This window comes from Falco cherrug, chromosome 8, assembly GCF_023634085.1.
Source record: "Falco cherrug isolate bFalChe1 chromosome 8, bFalChe1.pri, whole genome shotgun sequence".
NCBI lineage: Eukaryota > Metazoa > Chordata > Aves > Falconiformes > Falconidae > Falco > Falco cherrug.
In genome coordinates, this window is record NC_073704.1 from 17,302,109 (window position 1) to 17,322,342 (window position 20,234).

The following is a 20,234-nucleotide window of genomic DNA, read 5'->3' on the forward strand; positions in this document are numbered from 1 at the left end:
GGGTGGGTGTCTCTCTTGTCGTTTAAACAGCCCAGGCAACAGCATAGAGAGCTACTGAAATCGGTGAGTTCATGTTGCTGCAAGGATTTCTTCACCATCTCTTTGAAGGATGTAATCCACAGTTTACAGGTATAGGCAGCTGAGATGAAAAGTTATCTATACATGCAGATTCATCATTTTTATCCAGTGTACATTTCCAACAGTGATTTCTGTATTAAAATGACTGAAAAAATAAAACAGTAAAGTCAGATATGTTTGTTATTTTTGTCTTGTAAATCAGGTACTCTTTCTGTATGGTAAGTATCCTCATCTGGGATCAGATCCTAAATGTCTTTCATAGTTGACCCCTGACACAGTAGTATATTTGGATAACTATACAGGTATTAAAATAAAAACTCCTGTGTCTTTCTAGTTCATTGCCAACTTAACTAGCCATGATTACATCTGATTCTTACTATACTGTGTATCTCTGTGGGTGTGAGTATGCAGAGCAACACATGTCCTCTTATCTTTTTTGGGAAAGAAAATGTATGAACTACCTGAAAAGACAAAAAGATTTACATAGTAGGAAGTCTGTGTGGGAGTAGGAAGAGCATGAATTTAATAAGCCATGGAGATTTTTCCTAGTAAGTAATTAAAAAATATTCTTGTTTTTGAAAGAAAAGGCATAGGTCATGTAATGTCATGCTTTTATTTGGGGTGTGTGTGTGTTGTACAAATACTTAATCTGCTGGACGGCACAAGTCTTTGCTGGGTCAGTATTCTAAAATTTTTCATCCAAATATGTATGCTTCTCTTTAATAAATACCCTATTTGTTTATAACAGACCTTGTAATGTGGTTAAAAAGTACTTATTTGTTCATTTGCATAATTGTAAATTAATCTTTTAGAAAAGCTGTAAGGAATCATTAATTTTTATTGCTGGATTTTTTCCCCAATAATGAAGCTTACCACAATACAGGCTACTGATTCTCCTCTGTTTCATGTTCATTGTAGAAAAGACAGAGCTATTTTTAACATTTACACAGTCTAAATAGATGATTCTTCATTCTGTGTGGTTTGGGGCTGAATCTGTAGAGCCTTTCATAATCATACCCTTTTTTCTTTTTTTTTTAATGGTTTGTTTGAATTTGATCACTGTAGCTGATTCCATGCATTGATAATGAAGGCTTGGGTTGCCTGTTTCTCAGCATAAATTCACCTCAGACTTCTACTTTGACAGTGCTCTGTTTCGGTACGCATGAAGATACAGAACTGAAATTGCTTTGCTTTCTTTACAAATGACTCAGAGTGTGCTTGTCCTTCCCTAAAATGTTGCCAGCGTGTGAAGGATTTTCAATGAGCAATGCAATAAGCCGGCATCTGGGAAGGTTTGAGACAGCACTGGTATAACAGCGTACTGTCACACAGATGATCAGGGCTGAAGCCAAGTCTCTGTAGCACCGTAGATCATATTGGTCACATACTGGAAGTTTTGTTTATGTAACTTGGTTGCTGTTTAAGCTGCTTCAGTAGTGTTGCCATAATGTGGAGTGGGCTTCCCAGTAGAGGTGAGCATGATTTTTTTTTTTTTTATTATTAAACTTCACTGAATTGCTTTGTGATATGATATTAAGAGTGGATGCTTATATTTTTGGCATTATTTCTGTGTGCATGTCAGTTGTGTTTTAGTTACTCAGTGGAAAGGGTAAGAAAAATGGCAAGGCATACAATGCATATATTTCTTCTCTTATTTCAGTATTAAAAGTAACTCTAAATATGTGGCAAGCTCCTTTTCCTTGCTTGCTGTTTGCAGAGGGCATCTTTCCAGTAGGTGACTTCCTATGCATTTTAAATGTTTTTGGAACATGTCAGTGATGCTGTATTACTGTTACAGAAAGAAGCTAATTAGCAGTGTGACTAAATACCTCTTACCAGAGCTTGCTTTCTGGCTTGTTAAATCTCAAATTATAGTTATAATGATATGTAAACACAAAAGCTGTCGAATTCTCCAGATAAACTAAGAAAGTAAAGAATGAAATAAATTGTATACTGGATTTAACAACTTGCGTATGTCTGTCATTGTTAATATTAAAAGTTATGATCTGTCATGCCCAGGGTAGCTTCCAGTAATTCATTTGCACTGACAACTTGCTTTGAGATGGGTATAAAATTACTGGCGCTTCTCCCTAACCAGTTAAATTTGAGATTCAGTGCAGTAAGTTTTATTTAAGGGAACAGATAGTGTGCTAAAGGTAGCCTGTGAAGTTCTAGTAGTAAATCTTTAAGCTTGAAAGAAGGATTATCGTAAACTAAACAGACTTTGTACCAATGTGTTAAAAAAAGAGAGTTTTTTACTGAGAATTTCACCTATAGCAGAATACAAAAAATTAGTTTAACTGAGTTACTTATTAAGTATTGCTGTTCTGCTAATACGTTTAACTTGTGGTAAGACCTGCTATGATTTTTTGCTGATAGCAATTTTCTCAATAAAAAAAGGAAAAATGCTGAAAAACATTTATTAAAATGGATTTCTTGCTTGCTATAGAAATGTCTATGCTTACTATGTAAAGCCTGATGTGGTGTGGGTTTTTTTTTTTTCCTTACGAGGAACTAGGACAGCTCATGCGTTTTCCTGCTAAATATATTTATGAGGCAGCTGTTTTATAGCTTTCAGCTCTAAAGTTATAGATAAGTGTGTATTTGTTTGACAGAAGATTCGAGAATTTCCATTTACTGCCAGTACATGTAAAGCTTGGCTAAGCAGACTGCATCAGGAGCACACACCATTTGTATTAGCCAATCTGTCTTTGCAAGTCCCAGGGCCACTATCTTGCTAGAAGCCACTGTGTGCTTTTGAAAGCATGAAATTAGTTTTATACTGAGCACATGGTTTCTCATTTAGCAGTTCTTTTTATGGTAATGGTCAATTTATGGTTCAGTGCCAGAATTTTGGTGTTCTGTCAAAGCTGATAGCTTCTGCTAAGGTGTTCTTTGGAGATAAAAACAAACAAACCCCAAAACAACACCTCTCACCCAAAAAAACCCTCAACACAAATCCATCTCATGGTGGGGATCCTAGGGAGACCCTAATGAAGGAAAAGTCTCCACAGTTAGCTAAATTACTCACAGTTCTGATAGCATTTTTGAGTTATTTTGTTGCAGTCTTTCAGATAACGTTTGTAAGCATACATTTGTAGTTCATGACATAAAATTATTAAATTGATTGTCACCTTCTTAAACTTCATACAGAGTTTTGTAATTACTTTGCAATAAGCTTTCTTTCATGACATGGAAAATTACTGTCCCTCAATACTGATTTGCTCTGTGTGCTTATTTAATGATCAAGGACAAAATACACTTGAAAAATGTGTATGAAGCACCCTAAACATTCAGGAGAGATGCTTTTTAGAAAGCAATTTTAGAACAGGTTACAAACTTTGCTCTTTCTTTGGAAATCTATAGGAGTCAAAAAATGTCGTTAGTAAATACCTTTGTAAAACCTCCTTTAATATATGTAATTCATAAATTGATGAGCCAATTTTTTACCCATCTTTCATTCTTGGAAGAGGACATTCTAACTGCCAGATTGCTAACTGTTCCCTCACTAGCAGCTGTCCTTAGTGAAAGATTACAGTGGTTAACATTGTGCATTGTTAGGCTTCGCTTGAGTTACTTTGTCCAGTTTATGGTAATTTCTCTTGTTTACTAGGTAATTTTAAATTGTATTGCTTTTAATAGAGGTCTCCATAATTCTGACTTGATCCTGCAGTAAGCATTTTTTTTGTGATACAATATTTGCTTCTTTGCTCTTGTTCTGTCTGCAAGGGGCAAAATTTGAAATTGCTTTTTGTGTGGAAGATGTGGTGGGCTTTAGAAGTGATCGTGTTTCTTCTCTCAAGTGCTGAGGAGAGATCCTGATCAGTTGCTGATAAGTCTTCCTGTGAAAGAAGCAGCTGGAGGCCATAGCTTCCAAAGGCTTACTTAAGAAATAAACTTAAGATGGTGTACTGATTTTTTTATTATTTCATCATCATGGAGGTGGAAGAGAAGTAGAAGCTATGGAGAATACTGCCCTATGTCAAAGATACTTGGAAGGCACAGCATCACTTCAATAAAGGTCCTTTCTCAAAGCCGTGTTGGTTGGATCATCCTGTAGTCAAGAAATACATACAGACTGACAGCTTGGGTTTTTTTACAGCTTTAAAAAAAAATTGCTGTCTTTTTAGGATTTTTGAATAAACTTAATTGCTATTCTTCAGCATGTGTTTAAAGGCTACCAGGCAGAAGATAGTCGTGAACATTCTGAAAACAATGTGTGACATGTCACTACTATGACATAAAACTTGTTTTATTTCTTTAAGTGCTTGAGCTAGAATGCCTTTCCTTGTCCTTTTATTCTTTTTGGGATTCTTTTATCTGTGCTTTTTTATCACTATGAATACAAGCTTGTCACATTTCAAGCTGGCTAGTTCTTTGTTCCAACACATTGTTGTTTGTAAGGTGCTTTCAGCTTCAAAAATCTTGCATCCTCTTCCAAGTGTCTTTATTGCTGCATATTTCCCCTACTGCCATTTCACACTGGTAGGTAAAGTGAGAAGGAAGAGCTGGTGTGCTCGTTACACTGGACAAAACTACTTGGCTTCCTAGTAGGAAGCTTTACTGTTTCAAGAGCCATTACTATATCAGATTGCCAGTTATCACATGGCACCATAATTTTAATTTCTTCTCCTTTAGAAGACATCAGTGTTAACGTATGGTGATCTTTTGCAGCTTGAGAATGTTGAGGGGATAGCGGTTTCACCACTGCAAGGTTACTTACAAGGAGATTCTGGAGGAGAAGAGGATACTGTAAGGTAAAGGGAATAAAGACTGAGGAAGTGGTATGGGACTGTAAGCAATTCCATGTTGATCACTTGACTTTGGGACTCAAGTCTAGCCAAGCTCTTCATGGAAATCTTGAATTTGCCTTTTTCAGGGAAGGTCACTGGATTCCTGCCAGAAGAGCAGAGTAAACTCAGAACTGTAGATCACTGTGGCAAGCCCTGTTGAAGACCTGCTGCTGAAGCTGGAATTTATATATGTTTTTCCCTGTCTATAGGCTAAAAAGCCAGAGATGTTCTTGAGTTCTCACCCAGAACGTTCAGCCAAGAAACTGTGTCTTTTTTCATATGGTTTCTGTTCTGTTGGATTCTGAGCAGTGCTCATAACATCTCTTTGAAGGGAAAATGAACTGAGTAACTTCCCTCTTTCACAGATGTGTTTTGTTCCTGTAAGAATATTTTAATTTTTTTTTTAAGTGAGGAAAGCAGGGTACTTTTTGATCTGTACAGGTGTAAGGATGGTGCTTTTGTATTGACACCAGCAGCTAGGGCAGATAAGGCTAAATTCCTTAGCCTTTGGTAGGTCCAAGACCTACCCTGAAAAAGTTTTTTTTGTCTGTGGCTGAGCAGTGCAGATCTCTGGAGAAGATGAGTAAGTATTGTATTTCTCTCGCTGTAGTACTTCTCAGAATATTACAGCTTCTTTAAGGACTGAGATTTTCAAATTCATGTAGTGTGTTATAAGAGCTACCTGAGGGAAGGGATATGACTGTGAAAGCTCAGTGGGCAAAACTTTTCCTGGTAGGCAACTTGTGAAAGTGTCAGATTTTTGACTGGGCAAGAATTTGTGGTACGATTCATTTGGTGATACCACTTGTTGGTATATGCATATATGCGTTTGCTCTGGATGGTGTTTGAGATCTGTCCTTAGATTACTTGTGTTCAGGTGATTAAAGGATGTTTCCAGGTCTAGGGACTGCTGAGGTTATTGTGGTGTGTTCTTTTCTGGATTTGTTGTCTTTTTTTTTTTTTTTTTTGTTAACTGCTCACTTGAGTGATGTTTATTCTTATACTGAGCTAGAAGAAGAGACAGAGAGAGCAGGTCTCTAGTGTGCTTGTTTCCCTTTTGCTCTCTTCAAATGTTCTGTAATGACATAATTAGAAGTCAGAACATACTGCCTGGAAGTTTGTGGCTTCCATCCAGGGGTCTCCATTTTCTTTATTTAGGATACTTTATAGTAGGTGGAACAGAGAGAGGAAGAGGTGGGAAGAAGTCTATGAAAGACGTTCTTAAAATTGTGTGTCTTTCTGCTCAAACTGGATTCAAAATTTACACATGCTATCTCTTCTCTCTCAGCCTAGGGTGTTCGCAATGATGACATCCTGAAATGTTTTGTTTCATAATAGGTAGAATGGAATAATAGTTCTGGGACTGAGCATTTAAATGTGGACAGAAAAGGAGGCTTTTTTTTTTTTTAATCAGCAGAATGCACTTAAATGAAGCATGGAGGAAATAAAGAGGTGTGGAAGATTTCTAGGCTTTGGAGTGGCACATCTGGATAAAGAGTCACAGAAATCACTTCATCAAGAAAAAGCAGACTAGTTGGCAACAACTGGAGATTATTGTTAGGAATTGAAATCAGTGTATTGTGGCCAGCTTTGTTAGTGGTACCATTGAAGCCTGATATGTATCTAGTAAGGTTTTGGATAGTAAAAATCCATCCTCTATTAAATAATCATTGTAGCAACCTTTTAAGGAAACATAAATAGCACTTGGTAACTGTGTACCCAGGTTACTTCTGAAAACAAGATTCAAACTTTTCAGTTGCTTTGGCTGGTGAGCAGGGCACAGACTTTCAGAAAAGCCAAAGCTGGAACACCAGGAGCTTATTTTCTGGGGATTAAATAATCATGAAAATATCCTTAGTTGTTTTTGTAGACATGATTATAAAGAATGCTTATATGGAAGCGGTGTTATACCAGATTTTTTTAAAATAAATCTTGACAGAGACAAGGAAGAATCTGGCAGAGAAAAATAAAAATGTTGTTGTTCCTTCATTTTGTTTGTTATTTGCAAACACTTGTTCATTTCAATAATTTATCCTCTCTAACAAGTATTTCTCCTTAGGGGGAAAAATATTTTTTTTTCTTTTTTGTCTGTCCTCAAAACTAACAAGTCGGATGACTTTGTTTTAGAGATTACTTCAGATTACCTTTGCTGGAAAAAAAAAAAATATTTGAGTTGACATTGTTACCTTAACTGTATACTAGACTTCTACTCTGGGACTTGTGGTTACTGCATGGTAGCTATGCTGCTGGAATCTTTCTGTAGATAATATTTCTCAACTGGACAATCAATTAAGCTTAAAATCCAAATCAATAAAGTAATAATTTACCTGCAGCTAATGAATGAAGTCTGTAATCTGCTTATGCTTTGTAAGAAAATATCCATGAAAATCTGGGTGACAAAGGTATTTACTTAAATACTTTATACATTCCCAAAGTTCGGAAGATTTTTGTCGTATATAGTGTTTGGTACTTAAAATGTCTTGTATTGTTACCAACAATTATTCAGTTGAGGCAGAAACAGCCTGGTTTTGATAAGTGTGTCAGGATACCCACTAGCAAAGAAGTCTTAAAAATGAGAAAAATATACCTTATGGAAAGATTACTTTGAAATATGTATCCAAACTATTAATTACAAAAAAACCCCTTTCAGCTGACATAATTTCATATGTGATCTACAATGTACAGCTACATCATTGTAATTTTATATTTATAAACAGATTTGTAAACATTTGTCAGATAGTTGGAAAAGCTGTTAGCTAAAACTATCATGTTGTTCACAACATTAATTCATTGATCCAGCCCAAGTTTACTGGAATCTTCTGAGAGATGTGATACAACAGAATGAGCTGTTGCAGGAATGGATAAAAACTGCTGGGGATTTCCATGGTCTGAAGGTGCTTTGCAACCTAAATACATAGCTACTTCTGCTGTCAGTCATACACATGCTCACTTGTTGGAAAGATGTTAATAGGATTGGTGGTGAAGAGGGAGAGATTTGGGTTAGAGCTTAAGTATGATGTACTGATCAACTCCAGAAGTAAATCAAAATAAGAAGGAAGGAATTTGTGAGAGCAGGAGGTGTTGCTGCATCCTGATGTTTGAAATGAAGCAGCAATGTGGCTGGAGTCAGGGTGTCCCAGAATTTTGAAGGGTCAGCTACCCTCACGAGTGCTATATCTGAGACTTCGGTGATGAGTAATCATGCACCTATGCTTAAATATTTGTGTGAGTGTTCACAGGTTGAGGGTATGGTTTATGAATAGGAGTTTGAATTGCAGCAGAGTTGCAGCTTCTGGCAGTTGAAAATTCAGTCTTAGAAAAGGTTACATTAAACCAGGATGAAAAGTAATACATGATATTTTGGGGGATAGGCCTAAAGAAATACTACTTGAGGAGATGCACGCTGGATATTGAGTATTTGTTGTTGTTCTGTTTTTCACTTTCTGGCTGCTAGTCTGATGAGTTCCCTTATTTTCCTCCTGCAGAAAGTGAAGCTAATGCTAGGTGTGCAGTGGTGCAGTACTCTGCCCTAGAAGGTGGGGGGTGATGAAGCATTCCAGGTTTTGCACCCATGAGTTCTGCTTGTGAACTGGAAGTGAAGTTGATCACAGCTGAAGAGGCAAAGGTCTAGTCAGTGTGAATCCTGTGGTGTATTTTGGGGCTTTGCTTTGGTTTTTAATTACAAATATTTTTTAAAATCCAGGAAGCCTTCTGGTGGAGTAAATTTGTTTTGAGGAAGTGCACACTTCTTCAGAAGAATAATTCCGAAGAAATACAGAAACATTATAATTTTTTAAAGGATTTTGTATTGCTTAGTATTTTTAGAGCAAGAGTCTAGTATATGAATAAATAGTGTACTTCACCTTTTTAGAAACACAATTAAATATACCAGTGTTTTGTATCACCAGAAGTCAATTTTATGCATAATAGGCATGATATTAAATAAAACAAAATTCAAAAGGTTAAAAATAGCTTTAGAAATAATACTTACATGAGATGATTTAATTTTCATCAGTGTTTCCAGTAAACTTCCAGCCACTTTTACTGAAGCCTTTTTTGAAGAGAAGCTTTGTTGAGTTCTTTCATTGTTGACGTAGGTCTCTGTGAGTGGTGGTCTTGTATATGAAATAAGTATATTTGAAGGGCTGTTAATTTACTGAATACCAAGCATCGCTGAAATCTAAATATCTTTTTGAAGTTAAAGATTTCAGTTGCATTTCATGTCAAGACTCCAATGGCAAAAGGAATCAGCAGGTTTTAGTGGATAATGATCCTGTCAATTACACATTACTGCATCGGATATCTACCCTGGCAAAGACAGGCCAAGTTTGCAATCATAATGTGCTTATTTTTTATTGAAATTCTTGGGAGGTGATGGAATGACAGACACATACTTTCTGTCTTCAACTATATGCAGTTATTTTTCCATCTTTTTATAGTTCTGCTTCAGAAATATGTTATGATTATCCAGACGTGAAGTCAACGGATGAATTGGGCAAATAAAGCTATCTATACTTTTAAAGTATTTCTACTTTTTTTCCTCATTTGAGAACCTGGGATTGCTCTGATAGATAGTGAGCACACCTTGGCTGCTTCAAGTCTCCCCTTTGCAAGGTTGATGCGATGCATCAAAGTTACTTTAACTGCTTTAAATAGCTAAGATAAGAATCCTAATCACAGAAATTGTCATGCATTAATTGAATAACTGTGGAGTGGGGAGCAGGAATGTGTTCTTTCTGCTGGCTGCCGATTAGCAGGCTGTTAGACTGCTTGGAGTCCCATCCATCCTGTACAAGGGGTTATCATTCTCTGAACTGACAGCTGTGCACTACGCAGAAGGGAGCTGATCCAGCCCCTCTGAAAGAGGATGTGCCTCATTTGTTCCAACAGTGATCCCTCTGTAGCAAAAGCACACTGCTGGAAAAATATTAGGTGTTTAGAAAGACTGGATGAGGTTCCCATGTACAAGATAGGGAGCATGCATGGAGTCTGGCTGACTTTTATTCTGCCTTGAGTGGTCAAAAACATGTAGCTAGAAATTATATATCCTAAAATGAGTCAAACCAGCAGCTTTTAGTAGGTAGTTGAGTGGTGATAATCTGTAAGAAACTGATTTGCTACTGTAAATATGCTACCTATTCTGAAATTGAAATAATTGAAATCCTTTTGCTAACTGTATTATTTTCTAGGGCATCTATTGCATGAACGTGGTGTTTATTGCCTACCTTTAATAGAGTTCTGGGGTCAGTAAAAACTGTTCTGCAAACTCCAGGTTTCAGGTGGTAATGTAGTTGTTAGAGCAGCAACCAGTACAGTGCAGACATGCAGCAGAGGACACTTTGAGGTACCACAATCTAGTAGAAACAGTTTTGGTTTTGTTTTCCTCCTTTGATCTTGTTGCTGAATATTACTGGAACATGACTATATTGTTGTGGTGTGGAGCATTTGGCTGCCAGAGTGAAGTGAAGTCTGAAGGGACATCTATCAATTAACTGAAAATAATGAGAAAATTCTTCTTGGTACAGTATCAAAGCTAACTTGTTACCAAGAAATTTGGAAGTCAACACATTTGTAAGCCATGTATGGTCTAGTCTGACTCTTCTGGTATAAACAAAATCAGATTCATTGCATCCACTGGGGCTCACAGACTCTGAGGACCAAACGAATCACCAAGCCTGATCTCCTGTACAATACCAGACAAAAGAATCGCAAGCATTAATTCCTTCAGTAGAAGAAATTGCTTTCACTAACATGCCAGTGCTTGCTGTTAAGTCCAATAAATCTGCAATTGAACTAGAACACATTATTTAGAGTCACATCCAAGTTCAATTGAAGGACTTCAGGATGTGATGAATTTACTTGTTACACCGTTCAATTGTTTAAATAACCCTTTAACTTTGCAGTTAAGAACTGCATCTTACTATCAATGTGGATTTTCTAATTGTGAGCCAGGAGGTGCCTTTTCTTCCCCACTATTAAAGAACCCCTGTTATTACGTAACATTCTCCTTTTAAAATGGCATGGAGGCTTGATTTAAAGTCCAGCACTGTTTGTACTGAGTGTGCAATTACAAACACAGCTCGTGTAACATCTGAAAGGAGTATGTATTACTTTTTTTCTTTTAATAACATGGTTCACATCAGTGGTCTCAGTGACTCTCCAATGAATCATAACGACAACTTTGCCTCCACAATAATGGACTGTTGGGTCCTGGTTTTTAAAGTCTGCGCAATATACTCGTAACAGTAACAAATGCTCTTTCAGCCAGAATGGAGTTCATAAAGCTCTCTTTCTTAGCATCAAATTAGGAGCATGATACCAACACTTCTCAGGATTTTTCTGGACTTTTGCTGTCTTTTCCTCTCCTTCAGTTAATTTTCAGCTGGCAGGATCAAGCTTTTCTCAGTGCACACTTGTGAAAGGACAGTAGTTTTCCAGGTCAAATCCCTTGCTTATGGTATAGGCTGCTTGTTTTGCTCTTCTGTAGAGATTGGCCTCTGTATGTTCGTATGTTAAATACTGAAAGGCAGCTGTGGAGCAGCTCTATGTCCCCTTCTCGATACCATCCAGGCAGGATGTGCAGTGACCTTTGTCCCTGTCATCCAATTTTACCAATGGTTTCTCTTCTCCCCCCCCCCCCCCCCCCTTTTTTTTTTTCCAAATATGTGAAGCTTAATATCGGGGGGTGGGGGGTGGGGTAGTGTAGTTTGAGTTCCTTTATATGACGTGTGCTTATCATTTCACCTCATTTTCTTGGTATTAATTTCAAAAACATTTATCCAAAGCATACCTTCAGTGAAGATGCAGAGAACAGGGAGTAGAGAATCTTCCTTCCTTATTTCCTAACCAGCTTGTAAAGACATTACATATACAATGTACCTGACGTGTGTTTTCCTATGGTCTTACCTGAAGTTTTGGAACTAAAAGTATCTGTAATCTAACCATGTAAATAATGTTGTTGACTGTCTTTTTTGGTACACTAGTACTAATACTAAACAGGCATGCCCATTAGCTGTTGTCTTTTTTGCCACTTCATTGGAATTGTTTAGAGACAATATTATACAGTGTTATATTCAGACTATTATCCTTGAGACGTCTTTAACTCCTTTGAACTCCTTTGGAGCATGTTCCCTGCACCCACATCCACCTATACACAAAGACTTTTCTGTAGTTTGTGGAAGCACAGTGTAAGCATACTGATTTATTTGGATGACTAATTTCTTCCTGTTTTACTTAAGGTAAAATGCTTGCAGTTTAATTGCACAAAACTATCTTGACAAGATGATGTTGTTAGCAGGCTTGCTCTTAAGCCTGTGACTGTAATACATAATACTAATCTTTCTAATACCTTGTGAGCTAGTGTTCAGGATTTCTGATTCCAAAGTGTTCTGCCAGAAGATGGCTGCTTTTTCCTGATACCAACTTTCTCCCACAGAAGTGGGAGTGAAAAAGCTTTGTGAATTTAAGTATCGCTCAGAATTTATTTCTTCAGTTTCTGTATTGCTTGCAAACTTGACCTTTACCTAAGCTTTTCTCACTTCTGCATCAGGGTGACCTCAGATTCATATGTGTACCTGTGTTCAGGATTTTGAAAGTGCTGTCTGTTAATAGATCCAAAAATATGTTACAATTTTGTATTTTAAGAACTGAAAATCACAGCATGGTTTGAATTAAAAAGGAAGTTATTTTGTAGCAATATCTAAAGTGGAAACACTAAAACAGAAGTAGAGTTCTGCTCTTGGGCACATCATTGAATGTCTGGGAAGGTTGGTCACTCCTAAATTGCCTGCTTTTTTTCCTGCTGTGTGAGCCCTCCCTCTACTTTTCCTCCTACTGAAATTAAGTACTTACCCCAGGTTGATTACTTTTTATTCCTGAAGCATCGTCCTACACTCTTGTGATCTAAATTGAAATTTTATGTAATCACATGGTAGTATTTTCTCTCCTTCTCTTAAATTTTTCTTTTAGTGTCAGAGTTTATAATTGATTTTTCTCTACAGTGAGGTAAAAATATGGTGTGCTTTCCTGTGACTTACGTTACTTTAGCTGCAGAATTAACTAAGTTCAAAAGTTGTAAAGTTCTTTGGAGTTTTTTGGGTTTTTTTAATAAATGTTCAGGCTGCCTTTTTTTTTTTATGACAATCCTAATGTTGCCTGTTCTACTTCATGTTTCAGCTCTGAGAGTATCTGGTTATTTTGAAATATAGTTTTGGAAGTTGCTAGTAACTGCTGAACAACAAGTCTTATTTTTTGGTAAATAAAACATTTATAGAATGTGAGAAGTTGGAAGGAAAATATTTGCATCTAAGGTAGTGAGCTTGGCTTAGTTCCTCTAAAATGACAACACATAGAAGTGTTTTTCCTCTTTGTCATCCATCAGCCACATGTACATATGAGGCTTCTGATCTTTGGCTTAAACTGCCGTTAAGTTTTCATTATAGATGTGCCACCTACTGAAGCAAAAGGCCCATCAGCAAATATTTATTAATGTTATCTTCTCCCAGACACATTTGCATAGTAATTTCTTGCTAGATTCCTGTGCTTCTGGTTGTCAAATCTACACTGCTTCTTGTCAGCCTCACCATAGGGTATGAAAATGGTAATAAGAATTGGAGAGGATGTGGAGCACGGAGGCTTAATAAAATGTCTTTAAAAAAAAAAAAAAAGAAAAAAAGAATTGATATAATGAATTATAATGAAAAATACCTGCCTTCCAATGAATGCCCAATAAGGAAACCTTACATACATAGGCACTCTGTGTGTGTGTGTGTGTGGGGGGGTATGTAATTGTTCAATATAGCCTTGTAGCAAAAAGAAACTTTAAACAAGATTTTTAGATTACTATGTATGTTTTTTTGTTCTTCAAATGAATCTTCAGCCTTGTCTTGGCATAGAACTGGTCATGATCATCTTTAGTAATGAGAGGCATTTTGCTCAGAGCTTGTTGTCTTTTATGTTATAGTAATTAACTGGATGTTTATTTGTATTGCAAGCATGTCTCAAGATCCACAGTTTTATTATGCTACACTTGTACAGAATTATGGGAAAGACTTATTCCCAAAATTTTAAAATCTGCTTTGAAACATAATGCATGAAGAAAATAGAGCAAATAGGAAGAAAAGAATAATTTAGAAACAGTCGTTTGGCTGAAGTCAAGTGATTTTCTTGATGTTTCTCACGAAAGTGAATGTTTGTTTTGGCAACACTTCATTATATCATAGTAGAAAAATGGGTATATGTATGAACAAGAACAAGCAAACAGCTTCCTGAAGAATAATCTGGTTTGCTGCCCATTAAATATGTGTCTTCCTGTAGAGCAGCCCTTTGGCTTGGGCAGGGTTTTTTTTTTATTTTTTTATTTTTAATGGGCTAAACACAATATAGCTGATATGTCAATGAGACATACAAGTTGCTAGTTTCTTTCCACGCCTTGCAAGTAAAATTCAGTTTTGAAAAGGAAGAATGAATCAGTGAACCACTCTTAGAAAACGAGTTCTAACAGGCAGTCAAGAATGAGATGGGAAGAGGTCAGAAACTCCCTGTCTCAGGTTGTGATGTATGTTGCACATGCCCAGGATTTCAGCAACCCGGTTCCAGGTCCTTAATGTTAAATGCAGAGTGTCCACATTTTATGCTTACTAAATCTTAAACCTCTGTTATATTTCAGTACAAATATAAATATGCAGTTGCATAAATTTGGAGTTTTTTAACATGGATTTGTAAGCTGCTCACCATAATCAGTGTCTTTGTACAGTGCCTGTTCATTCTTTTCATCTGTCAAATGCTGTTAAACTATTTTTTGATCTGGGGATGTTGGGATGGTGTTAAAGATTTGGTCCATGTATCATAGATAAATAGAATGTAAGTATCTAAGAGAGACTGTGAAGGAAGTTGGAATGACCACTGATAGGGCTACACGGTACATCTGGGATGGCACAGTAATTGGAAGGATCTAGTAGCAGGATGTTTTCCTTCAAGTTTGGCACCTATTTCTCCACCCTTAAGGGGGAAGTTGAATTTCTTAGTCATAGGTATTTATTGCATTAATTCTCTTTTCAGTTGTTTATTTGATAATTGAATGGCCAATTTCATATTGCTAGGTGCAGGAAATTTAGCTTTGTTAAGGTGTTTTCTGATGTGTGCAATTGAACCATTTCCAAAACATGCATTTATTAAAATATATTTTCTTGGCTTTATGCATTTCAAATTTGTGACCACAAGCTTGCACATTAAATTTTCCAGTGCTACGTGAAGAAAAGACATGTTGAAAGGCCCAGTGAATTAATGGCATTAATTGATTTGGAGGTCCTTAAATGAAAGGTTTTACAGAAATACACTGATTCTGTTTTTTATTTTCCCATTACGGAACTAACTGTCTTTGTCTTAAGCCACTTCCTTGGAGAGACTAAGGGTTTTTTCCTTCTCATGACTCACCTGGTTTTATGTTGAGTAGTCCTGCTTATGGAAAATGTAAATGACTTGTATTCCTTTAGTAGGCAACTGAGTGCAGTCTTCTACAGTTTTGTGAAACATGCCAGGGTATATGTCTGGCTTCACTCCAGGTAGTGAGCTCTTGAAGTGAACTGCGGCAGTGCTTCAGGAAACATGCTGCTTCAGGAACAGGGCTTATGTTTCCATTGGCTGGAAAAGTAGGAACATCAGCTGGAGTCATTAATATCATTGTCTTTAGGAGTGCCTGTAGCTGATCTGCCCACTTTCCCAGAATGGAACGCTAAAGCCAGTAAATAAGGCAATAAAATATTTCACAGGTAATAAATCTCATACACCAAAAGAAAACAAGATCTAAGCAGTTCTAAGAACAACATGGTTCTTTCAAATGTTAGGAGATTGAGGTCGTATAGAAAGGGCATGGATAAAGGAAAATTCTATTTTTATAGGAGGCGGTAAAGCTTCTATCACAGGAAACTTCTGAAATGCTTTTAAACATTTCAATAATGAAGAAACCAGAAAAGGGAAGTAAGTCCTAAGCAATGGCTGAAAGTGAAAACACTTGAAAGTACGTGAATGTAACTCAAGGAAATACCTGAGTGTAAGAACATATCCCAAGGAGATATTTGAAATAAGCTGAGTACACCATTACAGAACTGAAAAATAAAAAAATCAAGTTCTACATGCAGTTTTATGGGCATGTGGAACTGATTCAAGGCCTATTTCTTCATAGCTGGACTTTCAAGGATAAAGAAATGACCTAATCTATTATTAAAACTGTTGTTCAAAGCATGATTTGATTTTTCAGAATGATTTAGTTATTAGTCTTTTATCTAAAGGGTTAAATCACCAGTGTTTCAATTTATAGTCTTTTATAGTGTTATATAGGCTCGTATGTAGTATATGCACATGTAGAATTAAAAAATAACTAAAGAGAATTCCAGAATAGAAAACTGAGGCAGGTGGAGAAGTGCTATACTGGTCATCTAAGCAATGATAGATGATTTCATTGAATTGCAATTAATTTAGTTGTGTCCATTCATAACGAGAGCGCATAAATTATTTGGTTCCCATTTCAATTCATTTCCTATTATTCATAAGCAGAGGAAATATGTTGCGAATATGTAGAACTCGGGACTACAGAATCTGGCAAGAAAGGAAAAGACATGCTAGATGAAGTCACTGAGTGATAGGCAGTACCTGGATGTCTTTCATAAACTATTAAGGCATCTTAATTACATCTGTTTAAAAATCTGGCAAACTTTCTGTAACATTAACCTAAACTACTAAAAATAAATCTTTCTGGAGGAATACCTGGCAGTGTTTTGAAAGTCAAAAGTTTGGGTCCTTGACTACCTCAAATAATGATGCTTTTCTAAGATAACCTCAAAATAAGGAGTTTTTCTCCCAATAGTATGTTGTAACCATAAACAAAACTACAAATTTATTTTACTGCCAATCAAGAAGAATTGTTTGATGGTTACTTTTCCATTGTAGATGTATAAGCTAAGCAAGTGTGCATAAAAGTATATTTTCTGTTCATGGTGTTATATGCTCCTTATCACTGTCATACTAAACGCCCTTAGAATTAGAGACATTTTGAGCATTTTTTGTGTGCAGTTCCTCCTTCCTATGTTCAGGAGGAAACTGCAAGGAAGGTTTTATGAAGTAAATGCGTAAAGGATATGATATATTTTAGCATGTGTTGAGTGTGGGGGCTTTAGGTATAACAAATTTGAGTGTCTGTCTGTGTTCTGGTTGAGGTGTTTTTTGTTTTTGCAGGCTAGTAACCTTTATGGCCCCCACCAACCACTGAAGTCACTTCCACTTTTGTCAGTTGAGAATGATGACTTGGCTGTGGTCATCAGCATCTTGGAGGAGGTTCAGACTTATATGTGCCATTAGGAAAACTCATTCCAGATAGTACTCCTTGTGAACAAAGATGGCTTCAGCTGAGGGAGTGGATATTGGCGAGCTTTTTTGTGGTGCCTTCATACTCTGAAGGATTAAGATGTTGCTTAGCTGCATTTATAAAGGCAGTGACTGCCTCCCTTGTTCAGTATGTTAAATAAAGGCTTTTCTGCAACTCTTCAAGTGCACAAGATTGCAGAGCTTCTCTCCTTATGTGAAATGATCTGTGTCCAGATAACTCTGTGTTTTCCATGTTGCCAAATAAAACCTGTATCTCTGACCACTGCTGTAAGTCAAACCTTTTATTATTTTTTTGAATAGGTATTTGAACAGTCTGCATAGTTCACAAAACCAATATGGCTTGGTGGTTTTCTTTTCTCTTTTCCAAATGTGGCAGTTAAGCACCATATTGCTGAAAATAGAAGCTAGGTAGGCTGACTTGCATCCATGGCAGGTGTTGCTGCCTATTCCTCAAATGCTTTTTCTGGCATGTCATTAAGCTTAGCCCACCAGTGGCTGTTTAAGGGTGTGCACACGATTAGCATGCTGTGGCAGCACTGCTGGTACTTAGTCCGTTTATAGTAAGTACTGCCATTCTGAGTTTATTAAGGATGAGCTGCTCTTTTTGCATAGCTTGTTTGTATTTTGAACGTGTCCTCTATAGTTGCCTCCAGCTATTCACTGTCCCTCAATTATCTTCTCAACTTAGCAACGGATCAAAGGAGAATTACCACTTGCAAAATTAGATCTGTGATAAAATGTTCCAACGTAGCTGCGATCAAGTTGCCACTTCATGAAACCCAAGCTGAATCACTCCACGTGTCTCATACAAAAGTATTGTGCATGGCTAAGCTTTTACACAAGGACAAACGTTAGATTATGCTGACTGCCATCATTAATTAGTTTCTAAATTCTGTGTCTCTAGGGTGGAGTTGCAATGAGTCCCACATCTAGAATTCTGTATTTCAGCCTCTGAGATTTCAGAGAGGTTTGTAAAATTGTCTGTTGCCAAGCTGTTTTCTACTGAGCACACATCTGGGAAGGTTTCTGTGGCTCACTTGTTTTATCCAGTAGGAGTCTTGAAACATTTCCACTCCAGAAATGTGTTCCTGATTTCCCCGTTCAAGGTGGTAGTGTACAAAGAATTGAGTTGAAGAGCATGAAACTTCTGCCTTTAGCCAGATTGGACTGTCTTCAAACACATGTGGAAAACATTAAGCTATCTTAGTGTATGTATATTAAACTGGCAGTAACCTGTATAATGCAAAATTACATATTATGGTTGAATTAGGTCCTGATTTTTGAGGCAATGGCTATATTAATTTGTTATAGAATACAGTAACTACTAGTATGACCATCTTATCAGTGATAAAGGTGATACCACAGGGCACATTGGCTTAGAATCTCTGTTTAAAATCCCTGTATTTCTTGCATAATAGTATAAGCCTCTATTAATTTGTTAACTTGCAATGCATTTATTTTGGTTTTTTTTCTAAAAAATGTACTTCATTGAAAACCTTTTGAAGATTGCTGTCAGCAATATGGATATTAAAATTAGCAAGGCCAGGAAAACCAAAGGTGAACTTGTATGATAGTTCATCCTATGTGTAACAGCTTAATGGTTAAACAAAACGGCATGCATTTGGGTTTCAGCAAGGACTTAAGCTGGCAAGGTGTTGAGTTTGCAATCCAACAGAGTACTTAAGAACTTAATTTTTAAGTAACTGTCTTGAAGATTTGTGATGAAAAATGTGTTTCTCTTCAGTGACTCAAAGGCAGTAAACCCAGTGCAATGTCTGTACTCTGGAGGTTCACCACTGGTGCCAGGTAGCGCTGGGAATGTACATCAGAGCGAGGTCAAACACTGAAGCAAGTTATGTGAGCAAAATGTGGTACTCCAACTTTTATCGACATATTCTCACTAAGATGTGGAAAACTTGGTGTGTGCGATGTGTCATACTTGTAGACTGCTTGAAATTGGTGTAACTTTGTTCAGGTTATAGCATCCACATCAGTCAGCTAATTCTCTTGATTTGTGAGCATTTTTATGTGTTTATTGCCTTGATAGGCTACATAGGTGGTTTTTAAGTAAGCGTTTGACATGCGGTATTATTGAAACATGCTGCCATCAATAACTATGAAGATGAGTTGATATGGTCAAGCTCTACACAGGTGATGGAGAATGAATGATTTCTAACATGTTTCTAGATTGTCTGTTTTCATTTGCCAAAACTGCTTAAATAAATGAAGGCTAAAGTAGTCCATTACATTTATTCAGTATTGTAGAAGATTTTGGATTTTTAATACTTAGTAAACCTTGACATGTATTAGTGTGTCTAAATGTATTGGCAGCACTACTCAAATTCAGTCTAAAACTTCTCTTCTCTTTAGTTAGTTACAAGTTTTGAAATTAGGTGATAAAATCTAGAAGTTTTATCACCTAATTGGCTTACAAATCTAAAGGTTTATTTATCCTAGCTGTATCCGGTCTTATTGCATTGAAAAATTTAAAAAAAAAAAATTCAAAAAAAGAACAGAACTTCAGTGCTGAAGTTTGCAATGCATGTTTAAATAACGTGTTATATCTACTCTGAATTGATGTGAATTAAGTATGTATCGTTGCTGCGTGCTTTTTTCATAGTCATGCCTATGCAAAGATACACCAAAATCTGCATAATGTGAGAAATTGTATTTGCACACATCCTAGAATATTTCCTAATAATCCTCTTTTCTCAATATAATTCACATTTTTTAAAAGTATACGTTTCTTAGAGTAACAGCTCTTTTTCCCCCCCTCTGCCTTTGAATCCTTACAATACCAGCTGCACCTTTTTTTGGGGGATTTGATGTAGCTGATGAACATTTGCAGGCTTTATGATTGTGGTAATGAAATTTAATTCATTACTTCCATAAGATTTATGTAGTCAGTTAATATACAGCTGATCAGAATTACATAGCATTTAGAAAACTTCTTTGCTGTTATTCCTAAAAAAATTTATACTG

The 20,234-nt window shown here is 36.5% G+C and overlaps 1 protein-coding gene across 5 annotated transcripts in view; it reads left to right on the forward strand.

Annotated features, from left to right (window-relative positions):
- Positions 1 to 20,234, forward strand: part of ZNF385B (zinc finger protein 385B) — a 169,119-nt gene that overhangs the window by 40,689 nt on the left and 108,196 nt on the right. Inside the window, exons 1-2 of one of the 5 annotated variants that reach the window (XM_027810601.2) lie at positions 1,202 to 1,550; positions 4,753 to 4,835. The exons of 2 other annotated variants lie outside the window; for them this stretch is intronic. Coding sequence is in view for 1 of the 3 variants with exons in the window: in XM_027810600.2 (XP_027666401.1) it covers positions 1,526 to 1,550 (25 nt within the window). In the remaining 2 variants the exon portion in view is untranslated. Of the gene's footprint in view, positions 1 to 663; positions 755 to 1,201; positions 1,551 to 4,752; positions 4,836 to 20,234 lie in introns of those variants that run through there. 2 more of the 5 variants (XM_027810603.2, XM_027810600.2) reach the window with 2 other exon arrangements.